General features: G+C 39.9%; 1 protein-coding gene across 2 annotated transcripts in view; it reads right to left on the bottom strand.

The window, feature by feature from the left end:
• Lrriq3 (leucine rich repeats and IQ motif containing 3) overlaps nt 1-15,704 on the bottom strand; it is a 92,680-nt gene that overhangs the window by 63,005 nt on the left and 13,971 nt on the right. Inside the window, exons 4-5 of one of the 2 annotated variants that reach the window (XM_031375951.1) lie at nt 5,042-5,182; nt 4,666-4,799 (exon numbers count right to left, since the gene is read on the bottom strand). In XM_031375951.1, the coding sequence (XP_031231811.1) occupies nt 4,666-4,799; nt 5,042-5,182 (275 nt within the window). The remainder of the gene's footprint in view (nt 1-4,665; nt 4,800-5,041; nt 5,183-15,704) is intronic. The other variant, XM_031375952.1, reaches the window with a different exon arrangement.

The following is a 15,704-nucleotide window of genomic DNA, read 5'->3' as shown; positions in this document are numbered from 1 at the left end:
CATGTTGGAGCATCTTCTGGGTATATGTCCAGGAGTGGTATAGCTGGGTCCTCTGGTAGTACTATGTCTAGTTTCTGGAGGAACCACCAAACTGATTTCCAGAGTGGTTGTACCAGCTTGTAGTCCCACCAGCAATGAAGGAGTGTTCCTCTTTCTCCACCACCTCGCCAGCATCTGCTGTCACCTGAGTTTTTTATCCTAGCCATTCTGACTGGTGTGAGTACACAATGGAGTACTACTCAGCTATTAAAAGCAATGAATTTATGAAATTCTTCAGGAGATGGATTGACCTGGAGAATATCATCCTGAGTGAGGTAACCCAATCACAAAAGTACACACATGGTATGCATTCTCTGATAAGTGGATATTAGCCCAGAAGATCAGAATATACAAAGCACAAACCACAAACCATAAGAAACTCAAGAAGAAGGAAGATCAAAGTGTGGATACTTCGTTCCTTCTTAAAAGGGGTAACAAAATTCCCATGGAAGGAGTTGTAGAGACTAACTATGGAGCAGAGACTAAAGGAAGGACAATCCAGAGACTGATCCACCTGGGAATCCTTCCCATATTTAATCATCAAATCTAGACACTAATGTGGATGCCAGCAAGTGCTGGATGACAGGAGCCTGATATAGCTGTCTCCTGAGAGGCTCTGAAAGTACCCTACTAATACAGAAGTAGAGGCTCACAGCCATCTATTGGACTGAGTACGGGGTCCCCAATGAAGGAGGTAGAGAAAGGACCCAAGGAGCTGAAAGGCTTTCAGTCCCTTAGAACAAACAACAACATGAACTAACTAGTACCCTCAGAGCTCCCAGGGACTAAAACTCCAATCAAAGCATACAGATGGGGGGATTCATGGCTCTGGCAGCATATGTAGCAGAGGATGGCCAAGTTGGTCATCAATGGGAGGAGAGAACCTCGGTCCTGTGAAGGTTCTATGCCCCAGAGTAGGGGAATGCCAGGGCTATTAAGCAGGAGGGCATGGGGTGGTGAGCAGGGGGAAGAGGGAGGGAACAGGGGTTTGTTTTGGTTTATTTTATTTTATTTTATTTAGAGGGGAACCTGGGAATGGATATGTTATAAATAAAGAAAACATCTAATTAAAAAAAAAAAAGAAATAGTAGACTCAGAAAGATGGATTAAAAGTACCCGAGCATGTTAAAAAAAAAAAAAAAAAGATGGAAACCATTATATGGGGCAGATTCACAGCCGAAAGGAAGACAGTGAGACCCAAGCCACAGGGTCCTGCAGGACAGATATTGTTTTAGACACTCCAACACAACAGAGGGAATGGTTTCAGAACTGGAAGCATCAAGGCTTCTCCTTAAGGTTCAGGAAAATGAGTTTTCTCTTAAATGGGCAAAATAAAAGGAAAAAAATCCATTCAATGACATACAGATTCATACAAAATAAAGGATAAAGCAGAAAGTGGGGGACAATTACTCTCAACCATGCCAGCAAGATAGAGAAAAGCCTAGTTAGAAGAAAATCAAATAAGCAACAACCCACTGCTATGAAGTGAACTATAAGATAGCATGAAACTGCAAAGAACTCAGAAAAGCAGCACCAGCTAGAATTTAGCAAATGTAGAAATGAGGACAGAGTGCAGAAAAGGAACTGGTGCTTTAAAGTCCATTCAAACCAATTGCAAAGGGGTCTAATTGCCAGCAAACACAACAGAAATGCTCCAATAAAAATAGACTTAAATAAAATATTCATAAATCTAATGAGATAAAATCACTAAGCAAGGAGCCCACATCATACTGATAAACTGCACAACTATTATGCAGCATTCTTCAATCTAAACACAAAACATCCAGTAGATCTGTAGCTTCACTGAATACACTGTTGATGATGATGTGTACACCTTAATTCTGCAAGTGTTTATATACACTGTAGGATGAAACTGCTGTATGAAATTATTGGTAAGTTGATAATCATAATTCTCCTGGAGAAAGAGAAGGACTGTGCTCATTGAAGGCAGGGAAGAACCCTGTGTGACAGATTAGCACATGAAGTCATTATGGAAGGAACCATCCATTTTATGCTCAGCCTCTTGACATGGCTTAGGCACCAGAATCTCCAACTGTCACAAAGCACATATGGTTCCTACTTTTTACTTTACAAATGTCATTCATTTATGAAAGGATTGGAGGTCTTTGGTGATTTTCCATGACAGGTGTGAAAAGACAAACACAGCTATTAAAAATGATGAATTCATGAAGCTCTTAGGCAAATGGATGGAACTAGAAAACATCATCCTGAGCGAGGTAACCCAATCACAAAGAATACACACGATATGCACTCACTGATAAGTGGATATTAGCCCAGAAGCTTGGAATATCCAAGATGCAGTTCACAAACCACATGAAACTCAAGAAGAAGGAAGACCAGAGTGTGGTACTTCAGTCCTTCTTAGAAGGGGGAACAAAATACCCATGGAAGGAGTTACAGAGACGAAGTGTGGAGCAGAGACTGAAGGGATGACCATCCAGAGACTACCCTACCTAGGGATCCATCCCGTATACAGTCACCAAACCCAGACACTATTGTGGATGCCAAAATGTGCTTGCTGACAGAACCCTGTTACAGCTGTCTCCTGAGAGGCTCTGCCAGTGCCTGACAAATAAAGAGGTGAAAGCTCGCAGCCAACCATTGGACTGACCACAGGGTCCCCAATGGAGGACATAGAGAACAGACCCAAGGAGCTGAAGGGGTTTGTAGCCCCATAGGAGGATCAACAGTATGAACTAACCAGTATCCCCAGAGCTCCCAAGGATTAAACCACCATCCAAAGAGTACACATGGTGGGACTCATGGCTCCAGCTGCATATGTAGCAGAGGATGGCCTAGTTGGTCATCAGTGGGAGGAGAGACCCTTGGTCCTGTGAAGGCTCTATGCCCCAATGTAGGGAAATGCCAGGGCCACGAAGCTGGAGTGGATGGGTTGGTGAGTGGGGGAGGGGGAGGGGTTAGGGATTTCAGAGGGGAAACCAGGAAATGTAAATAAAGAATATATCTAATAAAAATTTTAAAAAGAAACAAAGAAAAGACAAACCAAAAGGTGCCTGTGACTCAGAACATGTGGAAACAGAAGAGCACTGTTCAGACAGGACACATTTATTGTAGCACTTCTCTTTATAGCCATTTCTCCACATGAGCTACACATTAATTAACATCCATGTTAGGAATATGCCTCTGCCCATTTGCTAAGATTAATCTCCCTTCACCCCACAAACCAGGAAAACTTTCACTTGTAAGCATACAAGATTCTAGGTTTAGTGTACATATGGGATTTCAGGGAAGTGTATGGTATTGGGGCTTTTCAATAGGAAAAAATTGTCATGGGAAATGCAAATATCTTCCTGCATGGAGACATTTCCAGGGACTAACACCCTGGGGGTGGAGGGGACCCCGGGCGGCCGTGCTACTTCTCTTGTGGTTGTTCATTCTACTGAGTTTCCTCCTCTGTATGCTCTCTCTCCCATAGAGACCCTCCAGAAGAGTTTCCTGGTCCCAGATCTCACAGTATCTTCATTTATTAATGTGCTCATCAATTCCATGAATATTTTTGAGCACTCAATGGTGTAAGCACTGTTTTGTTCTAGATGCACAGAGCAGAAAACAGTTACTGAGTCTGTCTCAGGGAGTTTCCAGTCCCGTCTTGATGCAGACAATAACGATGATGCCTGCAGTGTAATGTGCTGTGTTGGTGAGAACAGAAGCGTGTGATTAAGACATTGCTCCTAGGCAAATTCAGAAGCACTGCAGGATGTGGAGTTGGAGGATAACCTGATTAGAGCTCTACTCTGAGGAGGGTAACCTGTGTGCTGCGAAAGCAGGTGGGAAGAAGGAATGAGAAATCTAAGGCAGGTTTTTTCACAGAGCTAGATAATGCAGTCAGCTCCAGAGAACAATGGGAAAGGTGTTTTAAAGCAGCAGCTAATAAAAAAGTAGCGGCTACTTCTGCTAGGTGCCAGTATGCTATTCATTACCTCAATTCCTATAAGCCAGTCCATAAGCACTGCTATTAGCTTGGCTCTTTACCATTTTACAGATGAAGAAGTTCTACCTTGAAGCAGTTAAGTGATGTGCCTAATGGAACAAATCTTTAAAACAGAGGCATCATATCAGTTTGGCCTGAGCCATAAAGAGTTTGTTCATAGCTGACTTTCTCCCACAAAACTCAAACTGTGCCTTCACATACTGGGATTGTGGGCACTTCCAGAGAAAAGGAATTTTATCCCATGTCACATCAAGATCAGAAGGTGCCTCAACTCTGAGACCAAAAATACAATCCTAATGACATTATCTAAAGATCCCAATAAAATCTAAACTACTCTTATATTTTCAAGGTATATATAGCTTCCATTACCATTATGTAGGCATATATAGAAGTGCATACATCCATGCTATCATATAATGGTATCAAATTCTGATTATGCAAGCATCTATAAATGCAAGAATCTATAAATGCAAGCATCAAACTCTGGTTATGTAACATAATATGGCATTTTCCTTAAAACCAAGTCAAGCATTGTATAAATATCATTTTTAAGAACACAGGATTCAAAAGTGCAAATCGTTAGAGAACTTACTTCTTATCCTTGATGCTTTTATGTCATTTCAACATCAAATGGTAAAGAAAGAGAAACCTACCTTAAGTGTTTCCTGACTATGAAACCACGTATCCATCTCTGGATAATCAACACTGGTGAATTATGAGCCAGAATTTCATTAATCCTTGAAATTATATGTTTGATATTTTTTATTTCATCTTCATAGGTGGTACCCTGTGTAAAGAAATTTTATCCAGTAATTTTTGTCTTTTATTAAAGCATTCCCCAGAGATATCTAAATAAATTAATAAAACATTCAGCAAACTCTCATCAGCATAATAATTAAACAGTAAATATACTGTAGTATTGATTAAGATATAAACATTGTTATTTTCAAATAATTTCAATTTTCTGCACAATATGCAAGATTCTTGATAGCATCCTACCTAATCTGGAAACAGACCTGAAATCATTACCTTAGTAATCTTCCTCTCAGAAAAGTATTGGTATGAACTGGTGCCTTGCTGTATCTGAGAGTGGCTTGTACAGTGCTGTGTTGAAAATGGCTCAACGCCTCTGAGGTGTGCAGCCCAGCTGTGTTGTTGGATACTCTCTTTCTGAAACACACAGCATCCTCTTACAGATCTCCAGACTTTAGGGTCACAGGCTCACTCTGTCTCACTGATTGCTGACTAGTTAGAAATATGGTCACTTTTACTAATGTACATTAGAAGTAAAATATTTACATTACTTTAAAGCATTGCTGGGTGACACTGTTCCTGAGGAAATGTGAACGAATGCCAAGCCAAACCAGATAGAAACCTCAGATGTCCAACTGATGAAAACAATGAGTCTACTGCGGTTATTTACAGGGGTGTGAAGATGAGATTACTTAAAGGAACAGGGATGAGTCTCAGGAAGCTGCATCATCAGCATTCCATCCCAGCATGGCTGACAGATTCCAAAAGCTAGAAGCACGAAGCTTGTGTGATGATATATAGGCAGCTGAACAGATCAGAGCATGTCTTCAGGTAGCTCTGCTGGTCTGGGTCTTTTCAGGCACTGTGGCTGGTAGAAGCTCCTCAGCAGTCTGCACTGCTGTCGTAACCTTGAGGGAAGGCTAGGTTTGTGCATCTGGTGGGTTCCAGGGACTTCCTGAGTTTTAATGTGCTTCCTTTTCAAACACAATGAGCCTTAACCAGCTCCCAAGAAGAAAATTCTTAGACAATAGCCCTAGTCCTAAGAACTATCAGTCCTGAAGCATTCAAGATCTACTTTTCTAAGCTTTATCCTTCTAGAAGCCACTCAACCCACTCAAAAAACATTAGGGATTTCTGAATTCATTACAGATCATCAGATTTTCTATTTGGGCAGTTTACTTTCTTCCAAAAGAGTAGTAAAAACAGATGAAAATGAGAAGTCACTCTTAAGTGATCCATGAATTAGTTCCTATCCCTTCCTCTGAGCCATCACACATGGTCTTGTCAAAGTAGAGATTCCACAGTGTCCATCTGAGCACACAGCATTGGTGCTTTCTACGGTTCTCTGACCCCACTGAAGGGCAGCATCAGATTGCTTGGCACACGATGTTTATTCTTCATCATCTAGAGGTTTCCTCACTGCTCCATCTCACCTAGTTTTACCCTCCAAATAATCACTCTAAGTTTGCCAAAAAGCACTCTTCTTATTCCCTGTGTACTTACTGTGAATCAAATTTCCATGCTTTCTACAGATAATCTTAGTACTTGCATGTAGTTGAGATACTGTCTCAAGGTCTTAGTTTTTTGGATTCAGCACCTTCTGCCTGATGTTGTTCTGATCATAGTCTCCTGAGACAGCACTATACTGTCACTACTCCATTGCACACACATCTCAAGCTTTGCCTAATCCCAGTGTCTTAGTTGGTTTTACTATTGCCATGATGTAATAGCTTACACCCTCATATCAGGAAGTCAGGACAGGAACCAGGAGGCAGGAGCTGGTGCTGAGGACATGGAGGAGTGCTGCATGCTGGATTGTTCCTCATGATTTACTCAATCTGCATTCTTATAGAAACCAGGACCACCTACTCAGGGATGGTCCAATCCCCAATGTACTGTGCCTTCCCACAACAGCTGCTAGTTAAGATTACAGGCTGATATTATAGCGCCATTTTCAGAACTAAGGCTCCTTCTCCAGTGAGCCGACACAAAACTAGCCAGCAGACCCAGTAACCACAAAACGGCCATTGCAGCAAAGCATTCTTTCTCTGACCACTGTTTTATACAAACTTCCTGAGTCCCCCTTGTGTTTATCTTGACTTGATATAGATCTTCCATAGTCCTCAATATACCTGCATATAAGGTGCTGAGTTGTTTAGTTCCCCTGATCTATTATAACAAGTTGTTTTTGACCCAAACATAGTGTTTCTTTTCCCAGTTCATATGAACTTTGGATTACCCTTGATTTGAGTCACAATATAGTCTATAAGAGTGTTACTTGAAGGAGTCTCAGAATGGGACATTCTCCCATCCACTGTCAGCCACTCTCATCTCACCTTCTTATGCTAAGCTCTAAATCCAAACCCTCTGCCATCCCCTCAGACCTTTGCAGAGCATAGGGTCCCCACCTCCTGTGGAGCACAAGAGTCCTTTCTAGGACAGCAACCCCTTTCCAACAAACAGATCTGCTAACCAAATCCCAATTTTGTTTGTAAACAGACAAGCTTACATCATAATGCAGTTACATTAGTTAGTCTTTACTGCATAGCTGAATATCCCTTCAATTTACATAGATAGAATTGGTAAATTTTCTGGTTATCACTGGCACTCAGACCTCAAATAGCTGCAGCATTACTTAGTAATCTACATCTTAGGCCCTAAAGGTTGATTGGACATTGCCAATCAATCTATTCGTGCAACTCAATTTTCTCTTTCATCTCTCCTGCCTTTCCCTCTTTGCCCCAATCCCTGTACTTTTGTCATCCCCCACTGACCTACTTATTTCTTTAAAAAATGTGTGAACGTATGGTATGTAAATATGTGATCATGAATGAGTGTTCATGTGTTTGAAGGTCAGAGAAAACATTGGGTATTGGTCCTCAACTTCCACCTTGTTCTGAGGCTCTCTCTTTTGTGTTGCCCACTACTGCGTGTACCAGGCCAGTTGGCACATGAGCTTCCAGGGACTCTGCTGGCTCTGCCTCTCATTTCAACAGATGCACAAGGATTGCAGACATGCACTATCGACAGGCTTTTAGGTTTGTTCTGGAGGTTAAAACTCAGGATACCATGTTGTATAAAAAGCACTTTATCCACTAAGTGAGCTCCCCAGCCCTCTCTTTCTTTTTGAGCCAAGAGTCTCTTTATAAGCCAAGGTAGCCATAAATTTCCCAGCCTCTTACCTCTACCTCCTGAATGCAGAGACTGCAGCCATGAGGCACTCGGATCTACTCTTTATTTCAATTTAATGAGCTGAGATGGTATTGTAATCTACTTCTGCTCTTTTTCTCAGTCTGAACTAAGGTTCTTCTACAAACTTCAGACAGCTAAGGGTTTCTTTTTATTTATTTATTTTTCACTACTTTGCTAACTTCTGATCACCTTCATTGCTACATATCTCTGCCTTACATATTCAAATTATCCTCACAACTACACTTCCTGTCAGGAATTACCTCTTAAATTACAGTCTATAAAATGAACTTCCAGTTCCACTTCTCCACTTATATATCAAAAGCTGAGCCCATTATCCCCCTTCTTCAGCCAATGCACACTTCATTCTGTGCTGTCTTTAAGGACATTAAAAGCATTCTTCATCATGTCAACTAAGTTAATATTTCATCCCTTTCCATACAGGGATTCTAAAGGATCTCTGCTTTAAACTCTCTACCAATGAATCAAATCAGACTTTATAAGCTAATGAGCAAACTTTGGTAATAACTCCTCTCTTCGACCCTACCACTCTCATAGAAAAAGATAATAATTGAAAATCATTTAACTAGGATAGCTCTGGTACTTTGAATTCCCAAGAGAATAAAAAGCCTATCATAAACAATAAAATTAACTAGAAACTGCCAATGAGAATCAGTCACCTAGCCTCTAACTGGGACCTTCTCACTTTGATAAAAATTGTTTTTCTTCTCTTGTTTCCATAACCACTTCATACAATGGCTCTCTTTCCCCAGACAGAGTGCTGGCTGCTCCTGCTCATACTCTGATGCTTCTCTGTTATATGAATGAGAAAATGTTTATACAAACTCATTAAATTTAAATGTGTACGTCTTTTGTCTTCTTTTATAAAGTCATTTTCTTCAGAACACAGAATGACTCCTCTGGAATGTAAAACTCTTAAATATTTCCCTAGGATTTTACAAGATGAAGTCCTGTCTCCTTGTCTTACATTTAATATTTTATCACTGTGTTGTTGACATGCTCAAACATGTCCTCTAACCTTCAACAATACTAAACCACTTTTTGCCACTCCAATTTGTCAACCTCTTTCAACACCTCTGTGTCTGCAAATGCCTCCTCCTGTCTCAATTGCTCAGTAACAATGCCGTCATTTCTATTTGCCCAGACATTTCTTACATTAATAAAAGCACCTTCAATACAAATACTTATGCTTTCCTTTCATTTTTAACCAAACTTGAACAGTTTGAATATTTTTTAATCTCATAGACTTTTGCTCAGTATTCATATTTTCCACCATTTTTCCCTCTCTTATACCATTCACTACCTTCGTGTTGCTTTTCCGTCTGAGACAGTCTCCTTCTATAGCTCAGCCTGGTCTGCACCTCACTATGGAGCCATATGATTTGGACCCATAGCCTTCCTAGTCGTAGCCTGTACTTATAAGCAACCAGACCTAGCTTTCACATTCTTTCTTCATTGAATTTATTGAATTTTCATTAATTTTTCTGTATCATTTTGATCTGTGTATAGATATCCCAGGCTTTGACTCTATTTTGCATTTTTTCTTTCCTCAATATTTTCACAAAGTAAGTTACATGTAAGCTTCCCAAAGTCTTTGGACAATTACCTTGCAAAAATGCTAACAATAATGTCATTGGTGACTTATCCAAACACCCCAACCCTTTGATATCTAAGCAAGTGGAATCATTCTTTTTCCAAAGAAAAGCCATGTATTACGTCCATCAATGGAGCTCTGGTTGTATAAATGCTGGATGGCTAGAACGCCAAACCCAACCCTTACTAGCTCTTTGATCTGGGCTAGATAAGCTATCCATCAGTTTCTGTGGCACTGTCTTACTGGGCTGCTGATAGAGTGTTTGGGGTAGTACTCCATCACTGCAGCCATCCAAACAAGGTTGCCTCCTCCTGAAAGGTTTATAGCATTAGATAAAATGATAGAGTTGCAGACTTTTTAAAATTTCTGAATACATTATTATATTTATCACAAAATTAACAGGAAATAAGGAACTGAGTAAGCATTTTACACAACAATATAATGTAAGCTCTGAAATGAAAACATCAGCTAAAATGATTATTTAGTCTAAATAAAGGAATTGTAATAAAATCTGGACAAGGAACTTATACTTTAAACCATAAATACCAAAAATCAATAAGATATGTGACACAGTAATAATCAAATGTTTTTCTTAATAGAATGCAGAGGTTAGAGGTTACTGTTAATGCTGGCATAAAGTAGGGAAAAGCATTTCAAGAGAGAATAACAAGGCTTTGTCATATGGCTCAGATGTAACCTACTTCACATGTTGACAATAGAAATGCTTTAAAACATAATTCTAAAAGTGCTTGCTATTCAAGTGGCATAAAATTCTAAGATGGAATCATTTTCAATCAATTTCTTATTCTCGGTAGTTTCTGTAGTTACTTAAAATTTTTATTCTATGTGTGCTTCGGGTCTATAAGGACTGTCATTTCATTTTCCATTTGTGAGTATTTTTTAATCAGAATTTCCTAATATGGCTCATTGCTTCTTAGTATATTTGAAAAAATAAAACAATAATATAATCATGTGTCATTTCAAATAAATTAAACCACACCTATTTTATCATTTTATGCCTTTGAAAGAGATACTCTGTTTTGATTAGTATATTCATAACACAAAATGGTGTGAATATGTGTGAATTCTGTACATCACAAGAAAGGCTTTTGTAGCATGTTAAATTAGTATTTCTAAAGTTCTCTTGGTGACCACTTTGATACTGGAGGGCTCCGCTCCATTAAGTGCTGTAGAACTAGGAGAGAGAACAAAAATAACATCATTCACAAGGTCCAGAATAAAGAGGAACATGGACTGTGGTGGGCTTCAGGAACTTTGTTCTCTCTTGATGAGATGCTTTTACACACATAGCTAGCACAGCATTTCCAGATGCCCATGGGTAAATCGGTTTGTTGAACCATCCCCACATTGAAAATGTCTGGTAATTCCCATTAGGAGGCTGCTGTGGCTTGGAGGATGGCTTGTCTTCAAGAATCCATACATTGATGGTTTGTTCCTAGCATAGCGTAGGAGGTGAAGGTTAAGAGCTGGTGCCCAGCAGGAGGGGTCTTCAGATCCTTGCTCTCATCGCAGAAGGGCCAGAGCAGCACTAAGCAGATCACTGCACAGCCTGAGTCTGGCCTCACCCAGGGCTCTCCCTTTTTCATTTTGAGTGTAACCTTCTTGTCTACATGGATTCCACCATTCAGCATAATGTTGATGGCAGAGTTCCCATAGCTGCCAGGACTGTGCATTTATTAGCCCCATTGTTTCATGTCCCAGGTATTTTGATATTATGGTGAACATCTTCTATAGAGCCACTGTGAAGAAACTGCTCAAGACATTCATTAGGCATTTATTTTTGCAAGACTTGAATTTCTCTGGTATAAATTCCAAGGAGAGCAACTGGTGTGTCACATGATCACTCCATGATCAATTTTAAAAGAGACTAGCAAAATCCTTCCCAGAAATTTCTCTGTATTCTTAGCAGAATTTGGAATAGCATTTTTATTTTTTTAGTTTATCCATTCTTTAAGGACAGGATATCTCTATTGCTTTAACTTGTATTTAAAATTAAACAGAAGCAAAACAAATGAAAAGACAATGTTATCTATCTTGTGTCTCCCTGATGGCTAACATATATACTCCGTCTGCTACCTGTGCCCCTCCTTTGATGAAACACCACTGATGATTCTGGACATTGTTTAACAGTTGTGCTTTGGCTGCTCAGTTTTGAAAGCTCCACATTTTTCATCAATTCTAAGCCTGAGTCAAATATTGCTATCAGTGAGGTGAAATGTTTATCTTCCCTCATTTTAGTTGTTGAACTTCTAACTCCAGTACGTAAGAATGTAAAGAAACAACTGAGGAAATTCTCTGACTTGAAGGAATCTGCAAATATGGCATTTAGAGGCAGGACCACTGAAAGGGATTGTTTCATGAAGTCTCTGCCCTCTTGAATATATTAAAAACACTCATCTATTATGAGATAAATGTGTTAATGGTTTATCTGGAGAATAGCTTTGCTATGAAGTTGAACTCTCTAGGACATGCTATTAGAACATGCTGTTGTGATGGGAGGACATCACCATGCTATCTTAAACTCCACTAAACCTATACATAATGTACCTTGGACAAGGTTTTCCTGAGAATCACCACAGTGTCTGACCTTGGAAAGCTTATTTATCAGAATGCTAGTGAGAGGAGATAGGAAAGCCTTTAGGAGGCATGGCCTCAATACTGTGCTTGGGTGGCTCAGGTGACTAGCCTGGGAAGGATTCCAGTGGAACCCTCCTTAGTCCTACATTATTACAAAAGAAGCAAGCCTGGCTACTGAATCTGATGTCCCCTGTGTCATGGTAAGTCATCTGACCTCATCAGGGCTGAACCAAGGTCAACATCTGCTTTTAAAATATGCAGTCTCTGAAGCTGAATGCTAATAAACAATGGAGACTGTGTCATTGTGACATCTCAAATGCAAAGTGAAAACGTATTGAAAAGAGGAACTAGACTAACAGCATCATAAACTGACAAAAACTTTATTTGGTGTATAAACATACCTGAGGGCTTTATGGAATACAGACTTAAGAAAAAGGATCTGGAGTATCTCTGAGAAACAAGGCAATGACACATTAACACTGCATTTTTTCCTGCATTTATCCATGGACATCATACTTCAAGAAGGGAAAATGACTTCAAGACAGTATGTAATCAAAAGAGAAACAAGGTAAAAAAAGGGAGAAAATCTCTATAGCCTCTACCGTGTTTGAGAATAAAAGTACCACTAGAGGAGAAATCAAGGTCTGGTCTAAGAATCTCAACTCTTTCTTTCCTAGACTCTTTGTAGATCAGGCTGGCCTAAAACTCACAGAGATCCTCCTGCCTCTGCCTCTCAAGTACTGGGAGTAAAGGTGTGTGCAACTACCACTCAGCTAGAAATCAGCTCTTACTCCTAATAAAAGGATCATTAAGCCTGTCATACCCATCCTAGTGCAGACTCTAAAGGCAGAACAGTTTTAAAGGGCAAGACTATGACTTTCTCTAAGACCATCCTGCTTAGTCACCTTAAGACTTTTCTCAAATCAGATCATAGAGTTCCTGGCATACCTGAACCAAGGCTCCAGTGGCTGTGATTTCTTCACTGGACATAAGGTTTAAGTCTAGGAAATGCTCATGCTCTGATGATTATATAGGCACACAGAGTTTAGGAGAAATAGACACATAGATACTTCCTCTTAAATTTCCAAGGATGTCCCAGTCAACCTAGATGAGACTTGATCTGGAAGGGACTCTGGATTTTGCATTTGGTGGTTAATTTTTGTATTGTTGAGTTGAAATAAGTATATTTTCATATAAATGCATAATGAAGGATGGAAGCAAATGTTATGGCTTGAATATATCTTCCAAATTCCCCATGCTAGAAATAATCTGCAGATTTGTATGTTATTGTACTGCTAAAGGCAATGGTTTGAGCCATAAGTGGATTCTGAGGGCTCTGCATACATGAATGGATTATCTGGTTATAGAGGGGGTAGCTTTGCTACAAAACTAAGTTTTCTGTGCTCCCTCTTACCCTGTGATGCACTCTGTCACAAACCTGTAGGGAGGTGATTTTTTCTGTTGTTGTTCTTTGTTCATGCTGAGTGACTATAAATTTTATGATAGTTTCATTTTGTAGCTAGCATATAGAAATAACCAAATTTCACATATTTATCTACTATCTTAAGACCTGCTTTCCTTGCTAACAAGCTATAAGATATTCTTGTGTGCATTCCTGGTGATGATTTCAGCAAAATAGACCTCTGTGCCCACTTTCCCATAAGCCTGTTTCTTTTCTTTGTTATAATTCTGACCAGTAGTACTATGTTAAAAATAAAAATGGACTTTCTTGGATTCCAAAGTGTGAGGAAATCAGACCAGCCTAGTAAAAGTAATAAACTCTCATCTCTAAAGAACAAAAACTTACAAACAGACAAATAGAAGCCAACGCAATTATTACTGGATAGCTACATGGATATACTTATATATTCATTGCTATTCAGTTTGAGAATAAAAATAATGGATTTTAAATACTTAATCACCATCCTTGTACTTATCTGTGAAATGATTAGCTGCTTTCCGAGATGCATCATCTCTTCTCTGCCATTAATAAAATGTTGGTTTCTGTTTAACCAAAAAAATGCGTCTACTTAAAAATATTTCACTTTGAATGGGCCCTGCACCTCACATGGGCAGCATCGTAGAGCTGTCCCTGGTGGAGGGAGTGCAGGTGAACCAGGTGAGGGTGAGAGCACAGGAGAGTTGAATCGCCAACCTTGCCTCTTCATTGGCTGTAGCACCTGGGAGAGCTGGCCCTGCACTACCCTAGTCAACACAGCTGGCCCTAATAGTGAAGGCAAGGGTGTGAGTGCAGAGTAAGCAGGAAAGCTGGTCCTGTTCCTCATAGGCTGCAGCACTTGGGAAGGAGGAGCCTGTGCCTTGAATGGGCAGTACAGTAGAGCTGGCTCTGAAGGTATGGCTGTGTCAGTGTGGGTGAGCTGGCCCCAAGGGCATGAGAGCAAGAAAGCTGACCCTGCCTCCTGTCAATGAGACATTGGGATTCCTAGCCAGAGCAGTGCTACAGAGCTAGGCCTGGTGTTATGTTTAAGGTAGAGCTGGTCTGCTAACATGCTCAGCTACCATCCAAGTCTAGATCCACAGCTCTAATCTGGCCTACCCCCAAATCTCTATCATTTGAGAAAGGCTGGGATGAGTGAAAGGGCCAGTCCTGCTGATCCAAGCTGAAGGCTCTCCATGACACAAGGCAACAACAGGGACGAGTCCCAGTGACAATCCTATTTTGAAGATGTCACAGAAGCCAGAGACTTCAAACTAGATCAATGAATCATTGCAATGAACATTTGCAAGTGAAGATGTGTGGACAGAGGGATGTACTGTGGGACACACTGTGACACACCATAGCTTCCACAATAAGATGTTTTTATATGGTGTATGTGTGTGTGTGTGTGTGTGTGCATGTTTATTTGGAGGAGAGATGCAAGAGTTAAGAACAGATATGAGGGTATAGGGAGATGAGCTGGAGTAGAAGACATGATGTGAAACTCACAAAGAATCAATAAAAAATGCATTCCTCCCTTCTACATACCTTCTGACAATGGTAGCCACTGGAGCCCTTTACCTTTAAAGGCTGCAGAAAGCAATCAGGTAAGACATTTGTAGGAGGTGCTGTTTTTCTAACACCAAGATGGCAGTCTTAGCAGATCTTAGCTTATACATCTTATCGTGTCAGTCTTGCTCAGCACATGGCTGGACATGAAGACACTCATTGCACTTCAAAGGAAATGGATAATATCAAAATCAAACAATGTGGGAGCTACAGTGGATATTCTTTCACTCACTCCATGAGTAACTAGATAGAATAATTTCCCAGGTCTGAATTCTTTGTTATATTCTAAACAATAAAATTTTTGATTGTCTTATTATTACAGGAAACAAAACGCAATCCTACATGATACATTGGTTCTTTAGCCAGATAACTTCTGTATTTATGAAGACTAGATAGGCAGAAGTAAACAGATGACAAACCAATGATATAGATGGATAAATAGATGATTGATACATAGATATATACATAAATCATAGATTCATAGGTACATAGACAGGAGACATAGAAGATAGGTACATATAACATACGGG

Source organism: Mastomys coucha, unplaced genomic scaffold (assembly GCF_008632895.1).
Source record: "Mastomys coucha isolate ucsf_1 unplaced genomic scaffold, UCSF_Mcou_1 pScaffold16, whole genome shotgun sequence".
NCBI classification, from domain to species: domain Eukaryota; kingdom Metazoa; phylum Chordata; class Mammalia; order Rodentia; family Muridae; genus Mastomys; species Mastomys coucha.
Note: the sequence above shows the minus strand (reverse complement) of the source record. Positions and strands in the feature narration are given on the sequence as shown.